An 18,378-nucleotide genomic window follows, 5' to 3' on the forward strand; every position below is an offset into this window, starting at 1 on the left:
TAAGAATTTAACCCCAAGCAAAGTTTAAAGTTTTTTTTTCTGGTCTATTTGTCTCACAGCATAGATGCTTCAAAAGAGGATGGAACACTGGGACGACTAGTGAATGATGATCACATACAGCCCAACTGTAAAGTCAAAAGAATAATGGTCCAAGGAAAGCCACACTTGTGTCTTTTTGCTGTCAAGGAAATCTTTCCAGGCGAGGAGATCACATATAACTATGGCGATTCCTCTGGCCATGGCGCTCAATGGTGAGATAAGGGTCTCATGTTCTGTTAATGACAGTGTTAACTATAATTTATTTTATACAACAGTTATTTTGAGTAATTTGATTGGTCAAGAGTGGGGCTGGGCGGTACCTTTTGAGGTGAATATGAACATAATTATCGCCTGTCTTTCTTTCTTAAAGACCACTAAGTGATAGTGCTGCCAGTCAAGTGATTAAACAGTACATTTCCTCTTTACAATTTCAGGCACCCGGTGAAGAACAATCTCACCCGAAGTTGAGAGGAAGTGAGCCAGGCTCAGAAAAGGCAAGTTGTAGTTTGTGCCATCATAGTTAGTTTGCTTTATGTGTCACCTTCAATACAGTAGAATTGGTTTTGGTCTTTAGAATTTTATAGTACAAGCTCATTATTCCGGTCTTCCTTCTTCCCTGCTGACTATTAACTGACATTTCTGCCATACTCATGGCCAGTGTTGTAACACAGTGTTTGCAGAATGAAAATGAATTATTTTAGCTTAAAATAAACTCACATTTGTGCCTGTCATTGACTCAGTCACAGGAGGTGTGCAGCGGTCGTGATTTGATGACAGAGGTCAGGGCAGCTCCGTCAACATTAAAGGATGACATTGTAAGTTGACAGTATTCTTGTAATATCATGATTTTACTTCTAGACATAATACTGTTTTGTTTGATCTTATGACTGTGCTCAGAAGTCTTCACACTTTTGAATGTTGTACACTACATGTACCTGCCACAGCACAGGACTGTCAGGACAAAGTGTCCTGTAAGGACAGTAGGAATTGGGTGTGTGTGTGTGGTTATGTCAGAATGTACTTAAGAGGACATTTTCCTAATCAGGCATTCAGGTATTGGGTTTGTGGTGGGGTGTGTATTAGGCCTTCATGCATTTCTTTATATAATGGGTGTCAGAAGTTGGTGATGTATGTTCAGGGTTTCCATGGTCATATTAAACCTGAAAAAGCTGAAGAATATCAAATGATATTCTAGACCAGGAAAGTCCTGAAGGTATTGAGGTCTTATACCAGGGTTCCCACGGTCATGGAAAACCTGGAAAAGTCCTGGAATTTTGTTGTCTGCAGTGTAATTAATTAGGCTATCTTACTGTAATCATTGGCACACGAGCTCCTATTTCCTGAAACTTCCTCCAGGACCTCTAAAATCTTCTCCAGGTCATGGAAATTATATTATGGGTCCTTGAAAAGTCATGGAAAGGTTTTGAAATTGTGTCTGTGAAAATGTGTGGAACCCTGTTATTTGAAAGTAATGGAATTTTGTTGTGTATAATGACATTGTTACAGTAATCTTTCATCTTTTGAGGTGAATATGAACATAATTATCGCCTGTCTTTCTTTCTTAAAGACCACTAAGTGATAGTGCTGCCAGTCAAGTGATTAAACAGTACATTTCCTCTTTACAATTTCAGGCACCCGGTGAAGAACAATCTCACCCGAAGTTGAGAGAAAGTGAGCCAGGCTCAGAAAAGGCAAGTTGTAGTTTGTGCCATCATAGTTAGTTTGCTTTATGTGTCACCTTCAATACAGTAGAATTGGTTTTGGTCTTTAGAATTTTATAGTACAAGTTCATTATTCCGGTCTTCCTTCTTCCCTGCTGACTATTAACTGACATTTCTGCCATACTCATGGCCAGTGTTGTAACACAGTGTTTGCAGAATGAAAATGAATTATTTTAGCTTAAAATAAACTCACATTTGTGCCTGTCATTGACTCAGTCACAGGAGGTGTGCAGCGGTCGTGATTTGATGACAGAGGTCAGGGCAGCTCCGTCAACATTAAAGGATGATATTGTAAGTTGACAGTATTCTTGTAATATCATGATTTTACTTCTAGACATAATACTGTTTTGTTTGATCTTATGACTGTGCTCAGAAGTCTTCACACTTTTGAATGTTGTACACTACATGTACCTGCCACAGCACAGGACTGTCAGGACAAAGTGTCCTGAAAGGACAGTAGGAAGTGGGTGTGTGTGTGTGGTTATGTCAGAATGTACTTAAGAGGACATTTTCCTAATCAGGCATTCATGTATTGGGTTTGTGGTGGGGGTGTGTATTAGGCCTTCATGCATTTCTTTATATAATGGGTGTCAAAAGTTGGTGATGTATGTTCAGGGTTTCCATGGTCATATTAAACCTGAAAAAGTTGAAGAACATCAAATGATATTCTAGACCAGGAAAGTCCTGAAGGTATTGAGGTCTTATGTCAGGGTTCCCACGGTCATGGAAAACCTGGAAAAGTCCTGGAATTTTGTTGTCTGCAGTGTAATTAATTAGGCTATCTTACTGTAATCATTGGCACACGAGCTCCTATTTCCTGAAACTTCCTCCAGGACCTCTTAAATCTTCTCCAGGTCATGGAAATTATATTATGGGTCCTTGAAAAGTCATGGAAAGTTTTGAAATTGTGTCTGTGAAAATGTGTGGAACCCTGTTATTTGAAAGTAATGGAATTTTTGTTGTGTATAATGACATTGTTACAGTAATCTTTCATCTTTTGAGGTGAATATGAACATAATTATCGCCTGTCTTTCTTTCTTAAAGACCACTAAGTGATAGTGCTGCCAGTCAAGTGATTAAACAGTACATTTCCTCTTTACAATTTCAGGCACCCGGTGAAGAACAATCTCACCCGAAGTTGAGAGGAAGTGAGCCAGGCTCAGAAAAGGCAAGTTGTAGTTTGTGCCATCATAGTTAGTTTGCTTTATGTGTCACCTTCAATACAGTAGAATTGGTTTTGGTCTTTAGAATTTTATAGTACAAGCTCATTATTCCGGTCTTCCTTCTTCCCTGCTGACTATTAACTGACATTTCTGCCATACTCATGGCCAGTGTTGTAACACAGTGTTTGCAGAATGAAAATGAATTATTTTAGCTTAAAATAAACTCACATTTGTGCCTGTCATTGACTCAGTCACAGGAGGTGTGCAGCGGTCGTGATTTGATGACAGAGGTCAGGGCAGCTCCGTCAACATTAAAGGATGACATTGTAAGTTGACAGTATTCTTGTAATATCATGATTTTACTTCTAGACATAATACTGTTTTGTTTGATCTTATGACTGTGCTCAGAAGTCTTCACACTTTTGAATGTTGTACACTACATGTACCTGCCACAGCACAGGACTGTCAGGACAAAGTGTCCTGTAAGGACAGTAGGAATTGGGTGTGTGTGTGTGGTTATGTCAGAATGTACTTAAGAGGACATTTTCCTAATCAGGCATTCATGTATTGGGTTGGTGGTGTGTATTAGGCCTTCATGCATTTCTTTATATAATGGGTGTCAGAAGTTGGTGATGTATGTTCAGGGTTTCCATGGTCATATTAAACCTGAAAAAGCTGAAGAATATCAAATGATATTCTAGACCAGGAAAGTCCTGAAGGTATTGAGGTCTTATACCAGGGTTCCCACGGTCATGGAAAACCTGGAAAAGTCCTGGAATTTTGTTGTCTGCAGTGTAATTAATTAGGCTATCTTACTGTAATCATTGGCACACGAGCTCCTATTTCCTGAAACTTCCTCCAGGACCTCTAAAATCTTCTCCAGGTCATGGAAATTATATTATGGGTCCTTGAAAAGTCATGGAAAGGTTTTGAAATTGTGTCTGTGAAAATGTGTGGGAACCCTGTTATTTGAAAGTAATGGAATTTTTGTTGTGTATAATGACATTGTTACAGTAATCTTTCATCTTTTGAGGTGAATATGAACATAATTATCGCCTGTCTTTCTTTCTTAAAGACCACTAAGTGATAGTGCTGCCAGTCAAGTGATTAAACAGTACATTTCCTCTTTACAATTTCAGGCACCCGGTGAAGAACAATCTCACCCGAAGTTGAGAGAAAGTGAGCCAGGCTCAGAAAAGGCAAGTTGTAGTTTGTGCCATCATAGTTAGTTTGCTTTATGTGTCACCTTCAATACAGTAGAATTGGTTTTGGTCTTTAGAATTTTATAGTACAAGTTCATTATTCCGGTCTTCCTTCTTCCTGCTGACTATTAACTGACATTTCTGCCATACTCATGGCCAGTGTTGTAACACAGTGTTTGCAGAATGAAAATGAATTATTTTAGCTTAAAATAAACTCACATTTGTGCCTGTCATTGACTCAGTCACAGGAGGTGTGCAGTGTCGTGATTTGATGACAGAGGTCAGGGCAGCTCCGTCAACATTAAAGGATGATATTGTAAGTTGACAGTATTCTTGTAATATCATGATTTTACTTCTAGACATAATACTGTTTTGTTTGATCTTATGACTGTGCTCAGAAGTCTTCACACTTTTGAATGTTGTACACTACATGTACCTGCCACAGCACAGGACTGTCAGGACAAAGTGTCCTGAAAGGACAGTAGGAATTGGGTGTGTGTGTGTTATGTCAGAATGTACTTAAGAGGACATTTTCCTAATCAGGCATTCATGTATTGGGTTTGTGGTGGGGTGTGTATCAGGCCTTCATGCATTTCTTTATATAATGGGTGTCAAAAGTTGGTGATGTATGTTCAGGGTTTCCATGGTCATATTAAACCTGAAAAGCTGAAGAACATCAAATGATATTCTAGACCAGGAAAGTCCTGAAGGTATTGAGGTCTTATGTCAGGGTTCCCACGGTCATGGAAAACCTGGAAAAGTCCTGGAATTTTGTTGTCTGCAGTGTAATTAATTAGGCTATCTTACTGTAATCATTGGCACACGAGCTCCCTATTTCCTGAAACTTCCTCCAGGACCTCTTAAATCTTCTCCAGGTCATGGAAATTATATTATGGGTCCTTGAAAAGTCATGGAAAGTTTTGAAATTGTGTCTGTGAAAATGTGTGGGAACCCTGTTATTTGAAAGTTATTGGAATTTTGTTGTGTATAATGACATTGTTACAGTAATCTTTCATCTTTTGAGGTGAATATGAACATAATTATCGCCTGTCTTTCTTTCTTAAAGACCACTAAGTGATAGTGCTGCCAGTCAAGTGATTAAACAGTACATTTCCTCTTTACAATTTCAGGCACCGGTGAAGAACAATCTCACCCGAAGTTGAGAGGAAGTGAGCCAGGCTCAGAAAAGGCAAGTTGTAGTTTGTGCCATCATAGTTAGTTTGCTTTATGTGTCACCTTCAATACAGTAGAATTGGTTTTGGTCTTTAGAATTTTATAGTACAAGCTCATTATTCCGGTCTTCCTTCTTCCCTGCTGACTATTAACTGACATTTCTGCCATACTCATGGCCAGTGTTGTAACACAGTGTTTGCAGAATGAAAATGAATTATTTTAGCTTAAAATAAACTCACATTTGTGCCTGTCATTGACTCAGTCACAGGAGGTGTGCAGCGGTCGTGTGATTTGATGACAGAGGTCAGGGCAGCTCCATCAACATTAAAGGATGACATTGTAAGTTGACAGTATTCTTGTAATATCATGATTTTACTTCTAGACATAATACTGTTTTGTTTGATCTTATGACTGTGCTCAGAAGTCTTCACACTTTTGAATGTTGTACACTACATGTACCTGCCACAGCACAGGACTGTCAGGACAAAGTGTCCTGTAAGGACAGTAGGAATTGGGTGTGTGTGTGTGGTTATGTCAGAATGTACTTAAGAGGACATTTTCCTAATCAGGCGTTCATGGTTTGTGGTGGGGGTGTGTATTAGGCCTTCATGCATTTCTTTATATAATGGGTGTCAGAAGTTGGTGATGTACAGTACAGGCCAAAAGTTTGGACACACCTTCTCATTCAATGAGAAGCCTTTATTTTCATGACTATTTACATTGTAGATTCTCACTGAAGGCATCAAAACTATGAATGAACACATGTGGAGTTATGTACTTAACAAAAAAAGGTGAAATAACTGAAAACATGTTTTATATTCTAGTTTCTTCAAAATAGCCACCCTTTGCTCTGATTACTGCTTTGCACACTCTTGGCATTCTCTCCATGAGCTTCAAGAGGTAGTCACCTGAAATGGTTTCCACTTCACAGGTGTGCCTTATCAGGGTTAATTAGTGGAATTTCTTGCTTTATCAATGGGGTTGGGACCATCAGTTGTGTTGTGCAGAAGTCAGGTTAATACACAGCCGACAGCCCTATTGGACAACTGTTAAAATTCATATTATGGCAAGAACCAATCAGCTAACTAAAGAAAAACGAGTGGCCATCATTACTTTAAGAAATGAAGGTCAGTCAGTCTGGAAAATTGCAAAACTTTAAATGTGTCCCCAAGTGAGTCGCAAAAACCATCAAGCGCTACAACGAAACTGGCACACATGAGGACCGACCAGGAAAGGAAGACCAAGAGTCACCTCTGCTTCTGAGGATAAGTTCATCCGAGTCACCAGCCTCAGAAATGGCAAGTTAACAGCAGCTCAGATCAGAGACCAGATGAATGCCACACAGAGTTCTAGCAGCAGACCCATCTCTAGAACAACTGTTAAGAGGAGACTGCGCGAATCAGGCCTTCATGGTCAAATAGCTGCTAGGAAACCACTGCTAAGGAGAGGCAACAAGCAGAAGAGATTTGTTTGGGCCAAGAAACACAAGGAATGGACATTAGACCAGTGGAAATCTGTGCTTTGGTCTGATGAGTCCAAATTTGAGATCTTTGGTTCCAACCGCCGTGTCTTTGTGAGACGCAGAAAAGGTGAACGGATGGATTCCACATGCCTGGTTCCCAGTGTGAAGCATGGAGGAGGAGGTGTGATGGTGTGGGGGTGTTTTGCTGGTGACACTGTTGGGGATTTATTCAAAATTGAAGGCACACTGAACCAGCATGGCCACCACAGCATCCTGCAGCGACATGCCATCCCATCCGGTTTGCGTTTAGTTGGACGATCATTTATTTTTCAACAGGACAATGACCCCAAACACACCTCCAGGCTGTGTAAGGGCTATTTGACCAAGAAGAAGAGTGATGGAGTGCTGCGGCAGATGACCTGGCCTCCACAGTCACTGGACCTGAACCCAATCGAGATGGTTTGGGGTGAGCTGGACCGCAGAGTGAAGGCAAAGGGGCCAACAAGTGCTAAACACCTCTGGGAACTCCTTCAAGACTGTTGGAAAACCATTTCAGGTGACTACCTCTTGAAGCTCATGGAGAGAATGCCAAGAGTGTGCAAAGCAGTAATCAGAGCAAAGGGTGGCTATTTTGAAGAAACTAGAATATAAAACATGTTTTCAGTTATTTCACCTTTTTTTGTTAAGTACATAACTCCACATGTGTTCATTCATAGTTGTGATGCCTTCAGTGAGAATCTACAATGTAAATAGTCATGAAAATAAAGAAAACGCATTGAATGAGAAGGTGTGTCCAAACTTTTGGCCCGTACTGTATGTTCAGGGTTTCCATGGTCATATTAAACCTGAAAAAGTTGAAGAATATCAAATGATATTCTACAGTCCCTGACAAAAGTCTTGTCGCTTATCCAAGTTGTAGGAACAACAAATAATAACTTGACTTGTAGTTGATCAATTGGAATCAGAAATAGCTTATATGAAAGGCAAAGGCCTCTAGATTATGCTTATTATACCAAAATAAAGTTGTGTGCCATTCACTGAGTTCTATCATTTAATTAGGACAGAAAGGTCAGATCTTGCTTGGACAAAAGTCTTGTCGCATACAAAAATAATGTACTGTAGAAATGATACTTTCTGTTGAATACACAAACATGCTCCAATAACATCAGAACATAAAGTCATGGTGCCTTGGGAAAAAGAATTAATATCGTGTATGACTCCCATGAGCTTGGAGGACTGCATCCATACGTCTCGGCAATGGCTCAAATAACTTATTGATGAAGTCATCTGGAATGGCAAAGAAAGCAGTCTTGCAGGACTCCCAGAGTTCATCAAGATTCTTTGGTTTCATCTTCCAAGCCTCCTCCTTCATCTTACCCCAGACATGCTCAATAATGTTCATGTCTGGTGATTGGGCTGGCCAATCCTGGAGCACCTTGACCTTCTTCACTTTCAGGAACTTTGATGTGGAGGCTGAAGTATGAGAAGGAGCACCATCCTGCTGAAGAATTTGCCCTCTCTTGTGGTTTGGAATGCAATGGGCAGCGAGAACCTCTTGATACTTCAGGCTGTTGATGTTGCCATCCACTCTGCAGATCTCTTGCACACCCCATACTGGATGTAACCCTAAACCATGATTTTTCCTCCACCAAACTTGACTGCTTTCTGGGTGAATCTTGGGTCCATGCAGGTTCCAACAGGTCTTCTGCAGTATTTGTGGCAATTGGGATGCAGTTCAATGGATGATTCATCAGAAAAATCAACCTTCTGCCACTTTTCCACTGTCCATCCTTTCTGCAAGCTGTGGGCCTTGGCAAATGCAACACGATTCTTTTGTTGTCTTCTGTTTAATGCTGGTTTGTGAGCAGTAATTCGGCCATGGAGACCATTGCGTGAGAGAATTCGACAAACTGTTCTGGTAGATACAGGGGTTTCTGGTGACCAGTTCTGATGTAGCTCTGCTGCAGTTGAAAAAGGGCTGGCCCTGGACTGCCGAAGCAACAAACGGTCCTCTCTAACAGTTGTGTTACAGGGTCTGCCTGACCTGGGCTTGTCATGAACGTCACCAGTTTCTTCAAATCTTTTTATCCTCTCCACTTGACGTTTGGATACACTGAAGATGTCTGCCACCTCAGCAGCAGACTTGGTCTTCAGGCTCTTGATGATCAGCACTTTGGTCTGTGGTTGAATCTTTGGCATGTTGTCAGCGGTCAGGTTGCACTTCACATGAAGGTCTGGTGTGCTGGGGTTCTTGTTAGACACACCAGGGAATGTGTTAATTACAGTATTTGTCACAGGTGGAGCTCTAATCTGTGATTGGTTGAATCGTTTAAAGACACGACAAGACTTTTGTCCAAGCAAAATCTGACCTTTCTGTCCTAATTAAATGATAAAACTCAATGAATGACACTCAACTTTATTTTGGTATAATAAGCATAATCTAAAGGTCTTTGCCTTTCATATAAGCTATTTCTGAACCCAATTGATCAACTACAAGTCAGGTTATTATTTGTTGTTCCTACAACTAGGATAAGCGACAAGACTTTTGTCAGGGACTGTAGACCAGGAAAGTCCTGAAAGTATTGAGGTCTTATGTCAGGGTTCCCACGGTCATGGAAAACCTGGAAAAGTCATGGAATTTTGTTGTTGAGAGAAAGTGAGCCAGGCTCAGAAAAGGCAAGTTGTAGTTTGTGCCATCATAGTTAGTTTGCTTTATGTGTCACCTTCAATACAGTAGAATTGGTTTTGGTCTTTAGAATTTTATAGTACAAGTTCATTATTCCGGTCTTCATTCTTCCTGCTGACTATTAACTGACATTTCTGCCATACTCATGGCCAGTGTTGTAACACAGTGTTTGCAGAATGAAAATGAATTATTTTAGCTTAAAATAAACTCACATTTGTGCCTGTCATTGACTCAGTCACAGGAGGTGTGCAGCGGTCGTGATTTGATGACAGAGGTCAGGGCAGCTCCGTCAACATTGAAGGATGACATTGTAAGTTGACAGTATTCTTGTAATATCATGATTTTACTTCTAGACATAATACTGTTTTGTTTGATCTTATGACTGTGCTCAGAAGTCTTCACACTTTTGAATGTTGTACACTACATGTACCTGCCACAGCACAGGACTGTCAGGACAAAGTGTCCTGTAAGGACAGTAGGAATTGGGTGTGTGTGTGTGTGTGGTTATGTCAGAATGTACTTAAGAGGACATTTTCCTAATCAGGCGTTCATGGTTTGTAGTGGGGGTGTGTATTAGGCCTTCATGCATTTCTTTATATAATGGGTGTCAGAAGTTGGTACTGCTCAGAAGTCTTCAGAAGTGTTTTTACCCTATGTTAAGGGTTTCCAACACTGATCATTACTGATATATACCTTATTGGTTCCTCAGTGCCACCATAGTGTTACCTGCTCACTTGTCAGCTGTTTGGACCATTGTGAAGATTGCACAGGACCTGTCTCCAGTCTAAAATGGCTTGGTCTCACATGCAAATGTTCGTATTCATGTCACTCAAACAGTTTTTGTTGTTGTTGTCTTTAGTGTAGCGCTGCACGATATGAGGAGAATCTGCAATGTACTGTAACACTGTTCAGTATTGCGATGACAATAAGGTTGTATATAAGCTCTACAGTTCCTATGTCGTTCTCTTTTAATAGGTATACTGCTAGACCCCAAAATCGAATAGTCCATGCCCACTGAATAATGAAATAAATGATTTCAAACGTGTTTTTATTAAACTCCAACTCCATTTGACATGAATTCTCCTGTAAATCAGCATCATATCAGTTTGACCTGTCGCCTCAGCTACACAGGCTAAATAAACAGTGCTTGACTATAAGGTTCATATTTTATACAAGACAACAGCTTTCATTAAAGATCAGTCAGATACAGTCAGGGCTTCACATCTGATGTTATTTTAAGAATCCTCACATCCCACTGACCACAAGTCTTTGTGTTGCTAAATACTTCAATAATTAAACCGTCCAATATTAATATACAGTAGACTCTGTATAGTTTATGATGAATATATTCAGTCTCTGAAAACTAAACTTCACCATCAGTCACACAACATGTTTCTGTTCACAGAATAAACCTTCAGATCAGACAAATACAATCTTAATCTCTAAAATTCATCAAAAATTAAAAGTTTATCTAAAACGTCATCTTGTTGAGTTGACATCTGAACCAGTCAGCTGTTAGATCAGGTGAGAGCCAGGCGGTGCAGTCGGTGGAGAGCAACTGCAGCGCCTGGCTCTAAAAACTGCGGCCGTCAGAGCAAGTCGGGATGAAGTTGGACACAAAACTAACCGGCATGCATTGTGCGCCGATCGCCGGTGATCGAATCTGCACAGGCCTGGCTCATCTCGAACGAACCTAGTGTTTGGGTGCACACCTAGCTAAAAGCAAAGGTACTGTGGTGTCTGAACACCATGACAAAACACCAATCATACAAATCAAATGAGGAGTTGGATTTATTCATTTATTTCATTTGTGTTGATTGTGTCGTTGGTCTTAAATTTCATTTCAAGTGGCATTAAAAAAGTCTTAAAAAGTCTTAAATTTAACTTGCCTTAAGCTCTAGGAACCCTGTAAAGTATCTTAGCCCTTAAGAGAGCTCCTAAAGTGAAACAGTGTTAGGAGGAGGAGGAGGAGGCTTCAGAGTTTCAGAGGAGAAAATGGCAGAAATACAAAGAGGAAGGAGAAATATCCTCCAAATGTCCTCAGCATTATCGACTTGCGACAGTGCACGTCCATAAAACGTCTCTCCTGAATCCAAAATAATTCCAAGTAGCAAAAGTACTGTGCTTGTTCACAACAACTTCTTCATATTTTCCTTGCTCCTCTCTCCTTCCTACTTGTTCACCTCCAGCAAATGACACATGACCTGACAGGGTAGCTGAGGCTTCATCTAATTAGCCAAACGGTGTCTAGGGCTTCCCAAATGCTCACATGCTGAGTGTAAATGCATGGCACGAGTATTAACACTGATTTTTCATTCATCGCAGTTCAGGCGGTCTTTACGATGCGTTTATCTTGCATGTTCATATCGCGATGACGATGAAAATGCGATTTATCGTGCAGCCCTACTTTAGTGCAGTTTTTATGTTAAATTAAAACAAAAGCATTAGCACAACTTGCTAACTTTTCATTTCAATGTGCTTTTAGTGTGTTCAAGATCCTGGCACAAATCCTGCTTTTTCAAGAAGAATCAGTCGCTGGTATGTTCATTTTCCTTGGTTCCATTTTAAATTTGATTTTAAAGTGTTCTTGGTGTCGGATTGTGACTTACACAGTAGTAGATTTTGGGGTTAATATAAGCTCTTTTTTCTGCATAGGATGTTATACCCGATGAGATTGTTTCTGACTCTGCAAGTAGTGATGGCTGTTCCTCTGGTGATCTCTACATAGCTGACACTGCACCAAGGTCTGATGGATCCAACTCTGATGAAGATGTTGTAACTGACACTGAACTATTTAGTGATAGTGAGGATCTAAACCTACCACATCGCAAGAGTGGACCAGTTGACTCACTTTCTTCCCAGGAAAGGACAAAGACAGTCCTGCAACCTATATCCTGCATGGAACAGGAGGACAGGATGCTTCCAACTCTGGCAGAGTTGGCATTGATGATGACTTCATACCTGATAGTGAACCCTGTTCTGATGTTGATGATCCTACTACAAGTAATACCCAGACTCTTCCAAGAAGTACAACAGAGTCTTTTCTACTGAGACTGCAGCAGCACCACAAGTCTCTTCTTGCACATCAAAAATTACTGCTATGTTTGCAAAACACCTCAGTCTAAAATATCTCACCTTAAAAGCATGAGAAAGTAGAGCCTGATATTGCTGAAGCATTCTCATTCCCTAAGAACTCAAAAGAGAGAAAGAGGTTACTTGAGAAGTTATGGAACAAAGGTAATTATGAACATAATCAAGAAGTAATGCGTAAACATGATGGACAATTGAAACTGAAAAGAAGACCAGGACCATCAAAATCTCGTGAATGCCAAAACGCATGTGCACTGTGCATATTGTAAAGGCCTGTTTATCCGTAAAGAGCTGTGGCGCCACTCGCATAGATGCTCAGTCAAAGATGGTCTCAGAAACTGAAGCTATTTCTAAGACCAAAGCCTTAGTTCTGGCAGATATTGCAGAGTCAACATACAGCCAAGCAGTGTCCCCTGGAGTGTGGAAGATCCTTGGAAAGATGAGGGACGATGAGGTAGCATCTGTAGTCCGTAATGACTTCCTCATATTGCAACTGGGCCAGTCTCTCTACAACAAGCATGGGAATGATCCAACAAAATTTGAGTACATCAGAACAAAGGCTCGGGAAATGGGCAGACTGTTGTTAACCTTAAGGAAAAAATATTCTATATTTAGCTTCGAAGATGCTGTAAAACCAAACAATTTTTACAAAATCGTTGGAGCTGTCAGAGAAGTTGCTGGATATGATGAAGAGAAGCACTCCTATTGTACACCCAGTCTTGCCCTGAAATTGGGACACTCGCTGAAGAAGATTGGTGACATTATTCTCTGCAGGGCCATCGCAGCAGAGAATGAAAATTTGATTAAAGCAGCGGAACGATTTACACAACTCTGCACAAAAGAATGGGCAGGACAAGTCTCCCACACTGCACTGGCTACTTTGAGCAAGTCAAAGTACAATAAACCATCCACCATACCATTCACAGAGGATGTGCAGCTTTTGCACAAGCACCTGGAGGAAAAATCGGCTGCCGCCATTGCAGACCTGAAAGAGCATGAGTCTCCACAGGCGTATGCAGAAGTTGCTAGGGTGACACTTGCTCAGATCATCCTCTTTAACAGACGTCGTGAGAAGTCTCAAAATGTCACTTGAGTCATTCAAGAAAGAGACCAGACTGAGCTCCATAGTGATGTAGCTGCTAGCCTGTCACCGTTTGAACAAAAGTTAGCCCAGCACTTCAGCAGGGTAGAAATTATCGGCAAAAGAGATAGGAAAGTTGCTGTTTTGTTAAACCCTGAGGCTGTCAGTGCAACAACACTTCTTGTAGAAAAAGAGATGCATGTAATGTGCATAAGGATAATCCCTTCCTATTTGGACGACCACAGTGCCACTCCATGAGCTACTACAGGGGACAGGACTGCATAAGAAAGTTTGCAAGTATGTGTGGTGCAAAGAATCCTGATAATCTGAGGTCTACATATCTTCGCAAGCACATTGCAACAGTGTCCCAAATACTCAACCTCAAGAACAATGAGCTGGACCAACTGGCCAACTTTTTGGGCCACGATATACGAGTCCACAGAGACTTTTATCGTCTGCCGGAGGCAACTATAGAAATGGCAAAAATCACAAAGCTTCTACTTGCAATGGAGAAAGGAACTCTTGCAAAATTCCAGGGAAAGTCTCTTGACGAGATTGAGCTTGAAGGTATGTGGTGGTAACAACACTCTTAATGGCTCTTCTCAAAAGAATAATATTTTACTACAGGATCAATTACAAAACAAAGTAGTGAGACTAAAGAAATACAACGGTATTTTGGACATTTTTTAAATTGGGAAGATGTAAATTCAGACTTTTTAGAATATAAAAAGTAAATATGCCTCAATGTTTTGGTACATGATACAGAAACATGTCAGGTGTACAAACTTGCAGCAACAATTATTTTTATTTTTTGCATCAATCATTTCTTTAGACGAATTGGACCCAGAGCTGGGTGATGGTGATGGTGATGGTGATGACGATGGCGATGGCGATGGTGACAACGATGACTACGATGGTGGTGTTGGTGACGATGCCGGTGGTGATGGCGGTGGTGATGACGATGGCGGTGGAGGCAGTGAAGGCAGTGGAGGCAGTGAAGGCAGTAGAGATGACGGAGATGGAGTTGATGGGTCCGGACTAAGTGGTATGTACTGAATATCTTCCAGTATACATTCATGGTATATTTTGGAGTAAGGACCATATTCAGATTCCCTTATGTTGCTTTAATACTACCACAAAGTCAGCAAGGTACACAGTCAATAAATCAACAATGATAAGAGTCAAGTACGTGGCATGGTTTCCGCATTTAAGCTATCAGTGTATGAATGTGGTGTGAATGGGTGAATGATAGACCAGTATTGTAAAGTGCTTTGAGTAGTTGATAAGACTAGAAAAGGGCTATATAAGTACAGTCCATTTACCATTGATCACTTAACTTCAATTGATGCTGAAGGCCTTTTTTGTATTCTTTCACCAGAAAATCAAGAAATGAAGACGCCTGAAGAGGTCACCAGCTCCTCTGGTAATGTGTGGGAAAGCCTTATGGACGGGCTCCACCGGGCACGTCAGCGGCGTGACACGTCTGCAGCGCGAGTCCCGTAGCAGCTCGCCACCCTGTTAATCAATTACAGTGGCTCCACTGGCAACGGGAGCGGCACGACAACCCCCGTCTGTCGCGCGACAACTCTCTATTTTACACGGCTCTTCTATTTTTGTCGCGCTATGCTCCCCTATGCGACCCTCCAGCAGATAAAAACTACATGAAATAGTGTGCTAAACGAGCAGAATGTGTTTTTAATTGAATAAACCATTTTCAGAGGTGATATATGATTTTTTTTTTTTTTTCATGCATTTACTCATGTTTATCCGTGACATTGTGTAAATGTCCGTGGCGGACATTTGAAAGCGAGTAGATGACAAACAGTAGCCTACAGTAAACTTGTAGATAACTCAAATATATGTAATTACTTAGGTGGGAAATGCTTTAACATTTCATGCAGCCTCTCGGCTCGGCAAACGGTAAACAACCCCGTTGGCTTCTCTACGTGCCGCTTCCGTACGCGGTCAGTGGAGCCCAAATGAATACGCCGCGACGCTACGCTGACGTGACGCTTACGTTTGCAGCCGGTGGAGCCCGGCCGTTACATTGCCCTTGCTATATTGCAGGCAGCGTTACTGTGCTGTATGTATTCTAAACGGGGGGAGAAATCAGATTTAAGTTTTGCTTTTAAACTACCTTTAGCTCTCATAATGGGTGTAAATTATATAAAATGCTGTCAGGGGCCTGTACTACAAAGGGACTTTAATATACTTAGAATATGTTCAGTGTTATTTGTTAAATTTGCCTCTAATGTTCACTGTTCATATGGATCCAGATTGTAGTATTATAGTATAAGTTATTAATTGGATATATCATTACTTGTTACTTTGCAGTTAGAATGGAATCAAACTTAAGGAACATAAATATGTTGCTTGTAATGGATGTTAAAAAAAAGTTCAGATTGAAGAAGTTTACAATTTTAATTTTTTTTTCCTTAGAGAAAAGAAAAAGAATGGAATCTATCCAGGATGTGGCCAAGAGTTACAAAGGTACAGTTTTTATTTGTTTAAAGTTGTAGTAATGATTCAGAGGGTATTCTAGAAATCGGGTTTAGTGAACAGTCTTGAATTTGTTAACCTTATGATGAGGTAAACTGCATTTTCAGGACCATAGAGGGTGACGACTTAAGCTTTGGATCACTTACTATGTTTGGTGTCTTTCAGACCACATTAGCAACTTTTTTCTTCAAATAAGCGGCTTACAACATATCAAGTTACTTTTTGGACAGACCTTGCTTCGACTCCTTGAAGGCAGCCTCTGGTATTTCTCAGTGAATGAGAGCTGATGTGGCCCTCTAACTGTTTGGTGAGACAGACCCAGACAGATACGTGAACATAATGACCAAACTCTGATTCGTTTTTACTCTAAATTAATTACCTTTACTATCTAAGTTTGATTTTATGCTATCAACATAGACAGTTAATAATAGTGAATTTATTCCAGTGCATGATCATTCCTCCAATTCCAGTACATGATCATCTCTATTTTGTAACAGATTTAACCACCTCACCTAGCTATGAGGCGGTGATTGGATTACATGCATTTCTATATTCTTCTTTTTTTTTTTTTTTTTTAAATATTTGTTGGTTAGGTGGCCTTTATTAAAGTGGAGAAAATAGGAAATGCAGGGAAGAGAGTAGGAATGACATGAAGTAAATGGTCCGTCCGGTCAGGAATTGAATCGGGACCTGCTCTTCAGAGCGCTAGCACCCATGTGGTCTGCGACCTAACCACTCGACTACCGGTCACCCCCGCATTTCTGTATTCTAAAAGCTGTCACAGTTGACCATCAGCTGTGCCTGTTGACAATGCTGTAACTTTTCCCTTCAAACATTCCACAACAGCTAAGTCCAATCATGAATGCTTACTCTTGACAGAGTCATGTCATGTCCTCATAAAGTCAGTCCATATCAAAGTTAACACCAAAGCACTACTACCAAATCTTGATTGGATAGAAGTTTTTTTTTTAATCTGGATGGGGGTGGGATTCATATTGAGTGCATGCATAGTGACGTGCAATTTCATCTAGTCCTTCAAAATTGTAGAGTTGTCTCTCTTCACATCTTCATATAATTTTAGGGATCAAGTTCAAGTTACAGCTTATGTTCAATAAATAGCATTGTTTCGTTTGGAAAATAAACTTCTCCACAAATGGTTTGTACTAGCTATTCTAACAAAATCATGTATTGGTTCTCCAGGGCAAAAGAAACTGTGTACAACCCAGAGTGTGGTAACCAGCTCCAAAGGTAGGACTCCATCCATCCTTGCAGCTACATTTGGGGACCAAAATTTCCCCAGCAGTACACTGCACACTGACTGATAAAACAACAACAACAACAACAAAAAAACGAATACTCGACTAAAGAAATCTCAGTCGACTACGGGATCTCCAACTATTGATTCGAATATTCGACTATCAGGGGACAATCCTAAACATTTGTAACCTACATTTCAGTGGCTCCGAAGTTATTTCAAGAAAATATAAATTAAATTGTAACAGTTATTGTCTTCCCTATCTTAACATATACAATTTTCTTTTGATTGACAGAGGTCAAATCGTCAAGAAGATGTGTGAAAAGGCCATGGAGCAAGGTTGAAGTCAGTGCTGTTATGAAACACTTCAAAATACATATCGCTAAAGGACACCTTGCATCAAAGTTGGAGTGTGAGCAGTGCAAGCGCGCTGAGCACCCTGTTTTGACAGACAGAACTATTCAAAACATTCGCGATTTTGTGAGGAACAGGGGTGTTATGTTCAAACGAAATGGGGTGAAATAGCCTGAGGTTGTGGGTGGGTTTTTCCCGCACTTTATTCTTGTGCAATGGACCTCCTGTCCCACTCAATTTTTGTTTACATCACAATGTTTTACAGTTTGCTCAGGGCAGTAATTGTTGCTTTAAGTTGCTCTGCACTTTATGTTAATATTACTTGGCACTTAAATTTGTTTTGTTAACAATGTCAGTTAAACATTTGTACAAGTTGTAAAAACTGTCTAAAACTAACACTGTTAGAGTGGGTAGTGAGGGGAAATAAAGAAAGACATTACCTTTTCAAGTTCAATGTGTTTTCAGTATGTTCAAAATTTGGTTATCGTAGAAACTTGTATATCGGCCATAACAGCAATGTTAATATTGGTTATCGGTGTCGGCCAGAATTTTCATATCGGTGTATATTAAGGCAGCCTTATACCTATTCTTTGTTCTACACTTTATTTTACTTGGCACTGTAATTTGTATGTTTTACTTGGCCCTTCAAAGGG

The 18,378-nt window shown here is 40.4% G+C and overlaps 2 protein-coding genes across 2 annotated transcripts; both read left to right on the plus strand.

Annotated features, from left to right (window-relative positions):
* The first annotated feature begins 240 nt into the window (after positions 1–240).
* Positions 241–12,497, plus strand: LOC125888514 (uncharacterized). Its single transcript, XM_049575896.1, has 9 exons — positions 241–251; positions 1,671–1,730; positions 1,977–2,051; positions 2,869–2,928; positions 3,175–3,249; positions 9,682–9,756; positions 10,156–10,258; positions 11,932–11,984; positions 12,102–12,497. The coding sequence occupies exons 1-9, from the start codon at positions 249–251 to the stop codon at positions 12,495–12,497; spliced, it is 900 nt and encodes a 299-aa protein (XP_049431853.1). The 5' UTR covers positions 241–248.
* A 1,362-nt stretch (positions 12,498–13,859) lies between these two features.
* LOC125888515 (30 kDa salivary gland allergen Aed a 3-like) lies at positions 13,860–17,896 on the plus strand. The gene is made up of 6 exons (XM_049575897.1): positions 13,860–14,184; positions 14,450–14,662; positions 14,996–15,040; positions 16,057–16,107; positions 17,317–17,364; positions 17,667–17,896. Exons 1-6 carry the CDS (start codon positions 13,872–13,874, stop codon positions 17,894–17,896), a joined length of 900 nt encoding a protein of 299 aa, XP_049431854.1. The 5' UTR covers positions 13,860–13,871.
* The last annotated feature ends 482 nt before the right edge of the window (positions 17,897–18,378 follow it).

This window comes from Epinephelus fuscoguttatus, linkage group LG5 (assembly GCF_011397635.1).
Source record: "Epinephelus fuscoguttatus linkage group LG5, E.fuscoguttatus.final_Chr_v1".
Classification (NCBI taxonomy): Eukaryota; Metazoa; Chordata; class Actinopteri; order Perciformes; family Serranidae; genus Epinephelus; species Epinephelus fuscoguttatus.

Bases quoted from the DNA above. Each gene is read 5' to 3' on its own strand.
- LOC125888515 (XM_049575897.1), top strand. From the start codon at position 13,872: ATGAGCTACTACAGGGGACAGGACTGCATAAGAAAGTTTGCAAGTATG. The intron at 14,663-14,995 runs GTATGTACTGAA...TTCTTTCACCAG, and splicing joins TGATGGGTCCGGACTAAGTG to AAAATCAAGAAATGAAGACG. The intron at 17,365-17,666 runs GTAGGACTCCAT...TTTGATTGACAG, and splicing joins TGTGGTAACCAGCTCCAAAG to AGGTCAAATCGTCAAGAAGA.
- LOC125888514 (XM_049575896.1), top strand. The intron at 2,929-3,174 runs GCAAGTTGTAGT...TCATTGACTCAG, and splicing joins GTGAGCCAGGCTCAGAAAAG to TCACAGGAGGTGTGCAGCGG. The intron at 3,250-9,681 runs GTAAGTTGACAG...TCATTGACTCAG, and splicing joins CAACATTAAAGGATGACATT to TCACAGGAGGTGTGCAGCGG.